At 38.0% G+C, this 11,781-nt stretch overlaps 1 protein-coding gene across 1 annotated transcript; it reads right to left on the reverse strand.

The window, feature by feature from the left end:
* Nucleotides 1-208: 208 nt before the first annotated feature.
* On the reverse strand, nt 209-8,529 carry LOC140154876 (GPI mannosyltransferase 4-like). The gene is given in 7 exon segments (XM_072177528.1): nt 209-3,375; nt 3,377-3,818; nt 3,821-3,926; nt 3,929-3,963; nt 3,966-3,983; nt 5,110-5,235; nt 8,401-8,529. Coding segments are annotated over 6 exon segments (2,010 nt in total). The 5' UTR covers nt 5,231-5,235; nt 8,401-8,529; the 3' UTR covers nt 209-2,087.
* Between the last annotated feature and the right edge of the window lie 3,252 nt (nt 8,530-11,781).

Here is an 11,781-nt window from a genome sequence, read left to right on the forward strand (position 1 = left end):
CAACACAAATTAGTTTAAAGCCATATTATAACATTTGCTGAGGAGGATGCCCTCACTGATTTTTTAAAATTATTTTTTTACACAATTATATTGTACTTTATTAAACCAATATACCATGCAAAAATGAAGACTCTAGGTGCTGTAGTTTTTTCAAAATCCGAGATTTTGAATAAAACGACGGAACCGGTGTTTTATTATTAACGACGGAACCGGTGTTTTATTATTACGATGGAATTATTAGTCGAACGCATACACGATGTTCATAACACACAGTACGTACACGGCGTGCGGGACGGTGATCTACAAACCAAAGGGTCGTACCATAACATGACCGAAGGAGTGGTATGTATTGGCGACATATGGTAGTAAATTCCAATTTTCTTTGCTTTGCCGTGGTTGTTTGGCTCAAAAATAAAAGGGGATATATCTGACAGTAAAAACTAACATTTTATGGCAAAGAAATGCTAATCTATTTTGTATGAAAATGTTATAATATGGCTTTAAGTGTGGTGGTAACAAATTGATGATTTACATGTTTATAGTCATTGTGTATTCATACATATGCATATCAAAAATATATCAAGCTCTCTGAATAACTTTCTGACTTGCAAGCAAATCAATAATAGTACTACAAATATCCGATTCATATTGATCAGGATATAACCAATATGTTCTGTGGGTGGGCTTAGCACACTATAAATTGTTGTGATGGGACAATCAGTTTATATGAGAACAAATACCATATTCATTCCAATAAGTGCCCAGGGTGTTTTATTAATTCATTTTGGGTGGGGCTTATTTTTTACCTGGTTTACCTAATTTTTTTCGTAAGGGCCGTTTATTAGAGACATTATATAGGGTCCTGAGACATTCCAGTTGCTTTTCTGATGCAGTAAACATGGTAAATGTATTGCAAGTTTACATCAACATTAATGGTACCCTTTAGCAAATTGAAAATACCCTGGGTGGGCACTTAGTGTGGTATGGGCGCTTACTGGAACAAATGTATACGGTATTAATAGTTTAACCAAATTAAAAATAAAAGTATTGTACTTATACTCTGGTTGCTCTATGAAAAATGTTTAAAAATCAAAACCACTAATCTGTCCAATTAGCTCCTACTGATTTCCAATCAACATGCAGTGGTGTGAAAAGTGTGCCAACAGGTTTCATAATAACATTATTACATACATGTAACAATTTTCTATCTTTTGGATTGTCTGCCATGGTTTATCATTGGGGTGGGCTTGTTGAGCTGGAAGTGTAATTGACCAAAGGGAGGTAATTATCAATAATTGGGTCTGGATTAATTCCCTTTTTCGTAGTAAAATCCAACTTTAATAATACTTGCATAACTACAATGTGCAACGCTAACACATTGGGACTGGAAATATCAAACAAAATTATATATCAAGATAGTACTGGAAAAGTATGTAATGTATTGACACCATCAATATCAAATATCAGGGTTCACTTCAACATGTTCAAGGGACTTTTTAAATTTTTAGATGCAATAGCATTGTGGCAGACCCTTTTCTTATTTCGTAGATCCACCTACATGTAGACTGCATCTATATCCACACCAGAATTTAACCAAAAATGTCCCATATACATATAATTTGTCAAATGATTGCAGACTATGGAGTCCTTAAGTTTTAAGCTAGCAGGAACCCTGATCCACATTCTACAGAAAAAGAAATAACATCAATACCCTGATGATCCATTTTTATACATACCGTATGAAGAATTCACATTTGCAGAAGTTTAGGCCATCTTAATTAAATCCGGAGTCTCAAAGCTTGTGAGAAATTGAAAACCTGATGCAGACTGCATTTGTTTTTCATTTTTTATGGGCCAGTATAGACAAGAAAATCAGTTTGTGTAGAAAATATTCAATGTCTGTTGCAAATGTTGGAATAGCAGACAAATTAAGTCACTGTTACAAAATAATTTTTTTCTGTGTTGAAATTTAAAACTTGTTGAAAACTTGAGAAATTTTGAGTTTTATGTTTGCCTCTTTGTTAAAAAAAAGACAAAAAAATTATTTGTGATTAAGGTGGCCTTATCTAAAACCTGATAATCTTGAGCTAACTCTTTTGTGAATCAACATTTCCAAGTCTCTCTCTAGCCTTTTGGTTTTTCTCTTTCAATTCTTTGAGTTTCACAGGGTCCGTTTCTGGAGGAAACATGCGCACAATTTCCACTTGGTACACAAAGATGGAAAACATGGCGTCCAGTTTGCTCCTGAAACCCATACGATTGTAGCTACGCTCCGGTTCCACTACACATGAATACGATGGAAACCATTCTGGAGGATCCTCCATGCTCAGGTGAGGCCCAAATTTGGCTTTGAGTTTAAAGTTGTACTTCACATTCATACGACAGAAGATTGGATCCAATGACGACGGACTAATGAGGAATATTTCTTTTCCGTAAGACTCTGGAGTTGGAGTACGACGATCAGATAGGAGCTCCTCGACCACATGGTGCATATCCAGTCTCCCTGCACCCATCAGATCATGAACTGTCACAATATTTTCATTTTTGTCCAAGATGTGCTTGTACTTCTCATCCTCAAGGTTTGCGTGAGCTGGGAGGATCTTATCTTCTAGATTGAAGAGATGACGAGGAGGCATATACGTGTGGAAGAATACATAATGATAGGAGATGGGGTTGTCCTTCACTGGTTGTAATGCCATTCCTCTCAAATGATCAATGCTGCCAACAAGACCACCTTGGTGTAATTGCCCAAACACGATGCAGCCAAGTAAGTTGAACATAATCCAAGGTGGGTTGGGGAAGGAGGAATTGGTCATCATGATGAAATCTGCATAGAGCAACACCAACGGGATTATGATTGGAATGATAAAGCGTGCTTCTTGATGCGGTATGAATGACAAGAGCATTACGGGTGTAAGGAATGTTAGAAGCAAGAAAGCGCGGCTTGTGGAGGCAGCAAATCCTGTCAACCTGTTCTGGCTGCGAGCTTTGTATACGGCATGGATCTCCATGACAAGGCACACAAATATGGGCAAGAACAACATGGGAAAATTCACCAAGAAGTGAGTGATTCTTGGGTGAATTCCTTGGGCAGCAAGATTGGCATGGTTGATATTATACTTTATGAAATTCCACGGAGTGATCGTAAGGTTGTTGAACAAGAACTCTGCATTGAGGTTCTCTAGCAGAAGCTGAGGCTGGTCTAGGATGATTGGGTCTAAGGTGCCGTAATACACGGAATCCATGAAAATGCAAATGATTAACATGATAATAGCACCTGGCATGATCAGGAATATGTTCTTGAAAATGGTTGCTATTGCCTTGCCATCAAGATTTGTTTCCTTGCCGGTCAACCAGAACACGAGTGGAATCAGAAAAAGGCGGAAAAGAGGGACGACTGAAAGTACCTTCTACCATGAATACACCAAGCCAGAAACCAATGAAGGCATCACTTGAAGGCTTCTTCTTTGGTGGTGACTTTGATGCAGGTTGCTTTTTATCCACCTTAGCACCTTGTTTCTTCTTTTTCTTCCCATCACCATCACCCTCCTTGTCCACTTTTTTCGCTTTTTTCTCCTCTTGTTTCTGAACAGGTTTAAGCTGATCTTGTCTTGACACAACAATCAACGCAAGCAGGAGGGCAAACACGCCACACTCGTACACATTACTGAATGTCCTGGTATTGAACACTAGAGTAACATAGGAACTAGCCAAAACTGTCAAACAATTCCACACATTTTGGTTCAATGTCTTTGCCATTACATACACCCCATAGTCTACGGTAAGTGATGCTGCAGCCATGGCCAGGCGTGGAATGCCTGCAGTGTGTAGCTGTTGATGGTGGTCAATCCTGATGCTGCCATTGTCTTGAGTGCAAAGAAACCAACGCCAGATGTGATGTAAGGAAAGAAGACATTGCGGATTGGTCCCGTGATGTGGCATTCCAGTCCCATGTGCGAAATGGTCCAAACCCAATATGTCACCTGCAAAATGTAAAAGAACAGGTTGAATAATTGGGTATGATCATTTTCTGGGTTATGGCTTTGCTAATTTATAGAAAATGAAACAGTGTAACCGGGGGTGTAACCGTATAGTTACAAATGTAATCTATCTATTTAATTTTTTAATATGTCCAGAATCCAGATCTTGTGATTTAAAAAAAATTATTACAGGTATTTTTTAATCACCATCTCATATATCAGCCACACATTGATCATACACATATAGTGATCGAAATAAGCACTTAATTTATCTTCTTGTCCACAAATCACTGGGGGCAACCATGATGAGCTATGCACTTGTCCGAAGGATAACCACTATATTTTACCTCCAAAATCGTGATTTATAAATCAATAAAACTTGACATTCCGTTTAAAGATTTGACTTTTCTGATATTTTTTGATAAAATATTTCACCGAGTTATCGAGACCCGCATGATCAGAATGGCAAATTTAATGGCGCAGCACGTTATGATGCTTTGAAGTTTGCACGAGGGCGCTTTTCATCAAAACATTGGATTTGCTGTTTTTATGCGCCATCAAGATCCCAACCTTTTTCTTGGTTTTTGTGATGTAACCATTTGGTACTTCAAAAAAATGCAAAATTCAGGTTGGGATGATGATGGCGCAAGATGTTATGCCCTTCCAAAGTCTGTCATCAGCTCAGAGAGGCCGAAATTTCAAGAATTTTTTCAGCTGAACGAGGGCGCTGTGCACGCTCATATTTTACATGTGAGTTGTTGGTGTTTATGTACCAATATAATTTTTAGAGAATTTTTTTTTTTTTTTTTGCAGTTGGGTACATAATAAGGAAGACTGGCAGCGTAAACATACCCTGTTAAGCAGGGAAATGTGGGATGGAAATTGTGTTCAGTCACGTTTCCTGCATTGATTTGAATCACCTTTTCCATAGTATTTTTGATAAAATACACACCTGAAGATGTGTACATTTGTAAAGCACATAGTGTCTCTATTTCGCTAAAATTTTCTATGCAAAGTAGTAGGCATCACGTCGTATTTTGCAGAAATTGCACAAAAAATATTGACCGACCGACCAACCCAGGTGTTGGTACAAGTCAACTATTTTTTTAGTCAAATATAACACACATACCTGCCAATGGCTCAGTGACTTGAAAGAACTGATCTGGATGAATGTATCCAGTAAGTTGGCTTGGGTAGATACACACCCAGAATCTGGCCACAACTAATGCAAGCCACACAAACATACCCATGGTACCTGGAGTAGATAAAAAAGATGGATCAAAATGACAACGATATATGAAACCAAGTTATAACACAACATCAATAAAAGACAGAGAATAATTATAATAATCTTTGATGCAAAATGACAATTTTCAGACCCCCTATGCCTGGCCCACAGACTCCTAGATCCAAATATTTTTTTGGCTGGCACATGATCATTTTTTGGCCGATTTCGATAAAAAAGGTGTCAAAATGCTGAGGAGTTCATCATGCGTCAAGCGGTGGAGTCCTAAGAAATCTCGGCCGTTTTTGGTGGAAACAGCCATTTTATGTCAAAATTAGGTTCTAAAGAGGGTGCTTTAAAATGATCATTTATATTAAATGATGATTTTAATTTAGTGTTGTCCCAGGCAGTTCCAATAATTGAAACTCCCAGCTCCCACCAGGAGTTCCAACAGGTGCTGTGTTACAAGTGTTTTATACATCATTACATGTGTTTAATGTGCATTCACAAATTTATACATACTAGACGTCGGTACAAAGAAATCATTGCTCCAAAAAATGATTGCAAATTACACATTTGTAATCACTTTTCACCATAAAATGATATGAAAACACAGGTGAGCAATTATATACGGTACCGTATATGAATATATCCAAGGGTCAAACAATTTGTTAATTTATATCAAATGTCAATATTAATATTGTGCAACATTTATAATGAAAACAATTAATACTGACCCTTAGGCCCTTCGCACTTGATTATTTATTTAATAGTTTCCTGTTTACTGCCCACGTCCAAAATTGAAAATCTCAAAATAATTAATTATTTCATTTTTATTTCTAATTTTCTGCTTTAAAATAACTTTCAACTACTTCTACTTGCCATTTTCTGACTTTAATAATATCAACAATAATGATGAATAAACAAGGAGTACAACTCCACCTTCACTTATTTATAAAATCAAATATCGCTAGAAATAATTAAATGCCCGCTCTAGTCAAAACGAATCAATAGTTGCTTGTAATAGTTCAAACTAAATAAAGAAAATAAAAGATAATTAATAATTAATAATTAAAAGTCACCTCGTCTCTTTTTCAAAATCTTTAACAGGAAACTAATAATCAAGTGCGAAGGGCCTTATGGCAAGTCCTCAAAAACGCTCGAAATTTGTAGCTACAACTGTGTCACAGGTCAGTGGTTTATCAATGGGGTGGGCTTGGCTACAGTAAAATTGGGGTAATTATAATGAAAGAAAGAGATAAAAAGAATTCATTGCGCCTGACGCCATATTTAAACTCAAGCACGGTTTGTTTACAAGTGTCGAGATGAATGCAGATGATGACTTGCTGAACGCCCCGGTACTATAACCGCGGCGCCTTATTGTTAATTTTGCCCCTTCAAACATACAAACCATCTCAAAAGTTGGGTCTTTATAGTAGGAAACTTTCTTTCGCAAAGGCACCATGTCAATAATGCCTAGAAAAGTTGCTTTTTGCCTTGTAAAAGAACGTAATTTTTCGCCATTTTCTGCTCTTCCTGTTCTCTGATCGGCCTTCCTTTTACGCGATAATTAACATGTGCATGCATGTAAACCAAATTAAACAAGGATCGTATTTACTTTAGTCCTGCCAGCAAGACTTCAGTCTTTATCATAAACATAATGACATCTACGGACCTGAAGTCTGACGTATGAAGTATGACGAGTAACTTACACTCAGTTACTCAGTTACTGGAACTATATCTGGTTCCATACTGTATACCTGATCTCATGTACCAATACCTTGTGTATTGGTACATGATTCGGCGGGTATACTTCAGCAATAGCGAAAAAGTGGTCGTTTTTTACTCTTTTCAAAACGTCACATGTACACCAAATACAGCCCCCGAAATGGTCTACTTTTAGCGTGCCTTAACTCCGAAACAGTTTAGTCAAAGTTAAAAATGCGATCCCCAACCCTTTGCTTACCTTGGACGAATTTGCAGTATTTTCCGCTAGCTCTGTTGGAAAATGTCCGGTACTTGCCCGGTACAAACATAGAAATGGCCACATTTGCTTCAGTCCTGGTATGAATATTTCTTCCGTAATCCAATGGTTCCAACGTGGGCATCACGATGATAGTCTCCTACACAACCAGATTGTGTCGGCCTGACGCTCGTCGATCCTAAAAGTGACGACAGCGTGAGCTCTTACCTGCGTAAAAGTCTGTTCGACAAAGGCAATAAGGATGATTGACAGCGCCGTTCATTGGGCGGAGCCATTACGGCATGACAGCAGACAGGTTGCGCTGTCCTCTGACCTTGACTGTTCGTCACGTAGACATACCGTGACCTGGGTACACGTACAAAGCTGGGGGGATGCGACTGCGGCCGCCATTTTGACACGCGTATCTACTCTTCAGAAAAATTACTTTTGGTGACGCTTTATATCAAACAATTTTCGATAACGGATTTCTACTAGGATTTCAATTTTTATTAATGAAGGTGCATGTAGTTTTGAGGAATAACACGGGATGTTTCGAGTTTTATTTCAACTGGTGGTGTAGGAAGGTGAGTGAATTCGTGAATGAGGCCGGGATTGAGGTTTCGCTGCTTCAACGATCCGATAGTGGGACACGAAACGTAGGCTAAAATGTCTAATGACGCCATGTTTACATGAAAACATTAGCTGTTGCGAGGTCAGTGTCGTTGAATTAGCTACCTAAATTCCTTTCAGGATATTCTGATTTCACTTATTTATGATGTGTACGAAAATTCACCATATAAACTCAAAAGTGTGAATGCAAGCTGTTATTGCTGACAATAGAAACATTGTTGCAAAGTCATTAAAAACAGGTATGTATTACAGACGTTCTTTGGCCGAAACGAGATACAGGCCAGTTAGGCAGTCTAGTTCCATACAGCAATACTGGAACTACATTGTAGGATTTATTTGGCAGTGACATGATCAGATTCTTATTATCTCTGTCTTTCATTCCCGGCTTTCATTTCATTTCATTATACCTGTAATTGGGCCAGAATGTATGATCCTTTTTTATACAGCAACTGGACTGCACATAAGATTACAAAACATAAGCTATAAAAGTGTAAAGTGATCAAGACGCAAAGGTTGCTGAATTTTGCACGAAAATCACTGAATGATGCGATCCACACTCTAACTGCAAGGTTTATTTTGAAAGTGCTTGAAGATTCACTTACCTATAACAGTTACTGGGTTCTCTATGATAAAAAGACTTTATAAACAATGATGTCGATCTCGAAAGTCCAGTAAATTAAGCTGCACCACACTTACTTGTGATGCAGTATAAACATCGACAACCCGTGGACGAATACAATACTCTGGCAAGGATTCTCGAGTACTAATATACTATAGGATAAGCCACTCGTTTGCGCAAATGAAGTCAATCATTCAGCCTATGCGCGATAATGCATGTGATGGCCTAGCTACCCCGGTACGTGTATGAGTGTATAACCTGTGGAAGAGATGATGCAATGTTTACGTCATCGTTTCAAAAAAAATTAAATGGCGAAAAACGGCGAACATTTGGTCGAATCTTTCTATTACTATCATATCGTGAAAAACCAAATAGCTGAGGAGTTAGCTCAATATGGTAAGAAAATATTATAACCGAGGACCCCATGACGAGACTGGCTATTAAGCTGTATTTTTTGCCGGAAAGGGTCCGAATAATTGGCAGTCGATGGGCGCCATCTTGGAAAATAGCTCGAAATAGACTTCCTCGACAGTCGTTCAAGATTAGAACTGAGATCTGGAACTAAATTAACCAATCAAATCTTGCGCACTCAAATGACCTAGCAACTGTCAATCAAATACAGGATAAGTCCTTTTGAACAATAAAGCAGTCTTGCGCATCATAGCCGTTCACAAGTACGTAAGATTTAGGCTGCGCACTCAAATGCATAGCAACCGGCATAGCAACCGTCAATCACTGTCACTCAAACTGCCGGCGAAGTGACTTCACTTTTTATACAGGGATTGAATACGAGTGTCACGGCCCTGACTCTGGCAGGAATCGCAGCAACCAGGATCTTGTCCGAGTTCACTAAATGTTTATCACGTGACAGAAATACAGACTATAACCGCAAATTTTAGGGGACTAGGGCAAGATTCATGTTATTGCGCAGAAATCAGCGATGCATGGAAATACACGTGTCCAAGATTTCCAGGTCAGTAATCAGGTCATCCAGGCCAGGTACACCCACCCTGCACAATTTTTAGGGACGCACCATTAGATATTATCGGGGGGGCTAGGGAGTTTTTAATTTAAAAAAATCGCCACTAAAAGTGAGACGAAAAAAATTGCCCACTAGTGAGATTAAAAAAACATTGCCTCCTTGAAAACTGCCTCACTAAAAAAAAACCCAACTCTGTACAGGGCAGACCGGGTGAAGTGGACCAAGGGGCAAAACGAAACACCCCCATTAACTTATGTACCGTAAATGGGGTAGCTTTGGGCACTTTTCAGTTTTTAAACCACTGCTTCCAAACAAAACCCATTACATTACTAATTATCTCTTTTTTATGACATTAGGGAGTGTTCAGAAATACTTTGGTGGGGGGGCTGGAAATTTTTTTTCATGAACCCAAAACTTTTTGACCCCCCCTCATATAGGTTCAAAACTATTTTGACACCCCCCCCCCCCCCCATCATAATACCATTCTACTAATTCAATTCTACTACCATTCAAATGGCATTAAGGGCTGGGGTATGAACGTTTGGACAGTAGGCCTTTGTTTATTGTGGGACATTAGAGCACATCAGACATATCGAATTGCATTCTGAATACGAAGAATGTCATTCTGATATCAAATAATTTTGATTTTTGAAATTCGCAATTTAATACACATTTTATGGCAAATCATTAAAATTGATATTTTTGATAGGCTTATTTAACAGTAGATCTACTTGAAGTAAACTTTATAAATCTGATGATTTATACTTAAAGTGTATGTAGGTGGGATGAAAAACCGACGATCAATTAAAATTTTGACCTTTCGTATTGAAGATATGGATTTTCTTTCCCGACACCAAAAAAATTTAGGTCTTTTTGGGAAAAAATCCATATCTTCAATATGAAAGGTCAACATTTTCAATTGACCGTCGGCTTTTCCTCCCTGCTACATACAAGTTTAAGAATATGTCATTAGATTTATATAATTTACTTCGAGGACTGTTATAGGCCTATATCAAAATTTGAAAATATCAAATTTTTATAATTTGTCATAAAATTTGTATTATATTGTGATTTTCAAAAATGAAAATTATTTGATATCAGAAAGACATGCTTCGTATTCAGAATGCAATTGATAGGTCTGAGGTGCTCTCATGTCCCACAAAAAATACTGTCGAAACGCAATAAACGCTCATTTTAGATCCCTTAATGATACTAAAATTTGTATTCAAGTGCAATGAAATTGTACCCATGTCAATAATATAAAATATGTGGAATTGTTTTCAAGTAGCATGCTAAAATTTTGCCATTTGGAAGCTAAAGGAATGAAATTTGATGTAAAAGCGGATTAAATATGCGCGAAGCGCGCAAAAATTTGTACTTTGGGGGCTAAAATGGCCAAATATGAGCTTAATTTGGTCAGAAACACACATACAGGCGTCAACATAGGGGGATGATTGTATGGGCATCCCCCCGGGATCTACGCCTAGGCCTATATGTTTACTGGGACTTTTTGTTGCGGCGAAGCGCGCAACTTGAAACAAGACCATTTTAGCCCAAAATACAGGGGCGTAGCCAGTTTTCTTTGTCGGGGGTGAATAAAATTTCGGGGGCACGAAAAAAAGAAATTGCAGTTGCAAATACATATACCGGTTTTGTGTTTTAGAGAGAGTGTACATGTATTTGAGCTTCCAAAAAAGGCTTTATTGGGACCGTGTACAAAAATTGTGTATTTCGCCCATGATGGGATGAAAATGCCGTTATTGTGACAATGTGCGCACACATCAGCGTGCAAACATTTTGTATTTTACACTATTTTGGCCCATGATCGTGTTGAATTTATATGGAAAAGGGTCTCCTTGCTCCTTTTCTTTGCCCTCCAGATTTTCTCTTTCATTTCTTGTCAGAGGGGCACCTTTCTCTTTCATTTGTTGTCAGGGCCCTTCCGCCCCTGTCTACACTACTGCCAAAATGGTGTGTTTTGCTATTAAATTGATGGGCCAGTTCGTGTGATCGCGAAGCGCAAAATTGTGCAATTTTACCCTATTTGGGCCCAAAACATGGTGCTTTTCGACGTGCTAAAAAAGTTGCACATGGCAATAATTATTGCTTTATTTTTTCTTCTTTAAGGATTTTTAGGGGATGTCCCCCATGGAAAAAACATGATTTAGTTGTATATATCAGTGATAATAAATTAATAATCTGTACTATACATGAAACATTATTGTAAAAATTGTCAACACTAAAAAAGAACAAAGATATTGCAGCTTTTAGAGCTGACCAGAAAGAACTGACACAAACCTTAAAATTAAGTTATAGACGACAATTTAAACACTGGATCAAATGTACTTTTGTTCTGGTTTAATATGGGAACATCTGCGCGCG

Source organism: Amphiura filiformis, chromosome 6 (genome assembly GCF_039555335.1).
Source record: "Amphiura filiformis chromosome 6, Afil_fr2py, whole genome shotgun sequence".
NCBI lineage: Eukaryota > Metazoa > Echinodermata > Ophiuroidea > Amphilepidida > Amphiuridae > Amphiura > Amphiura filiformis.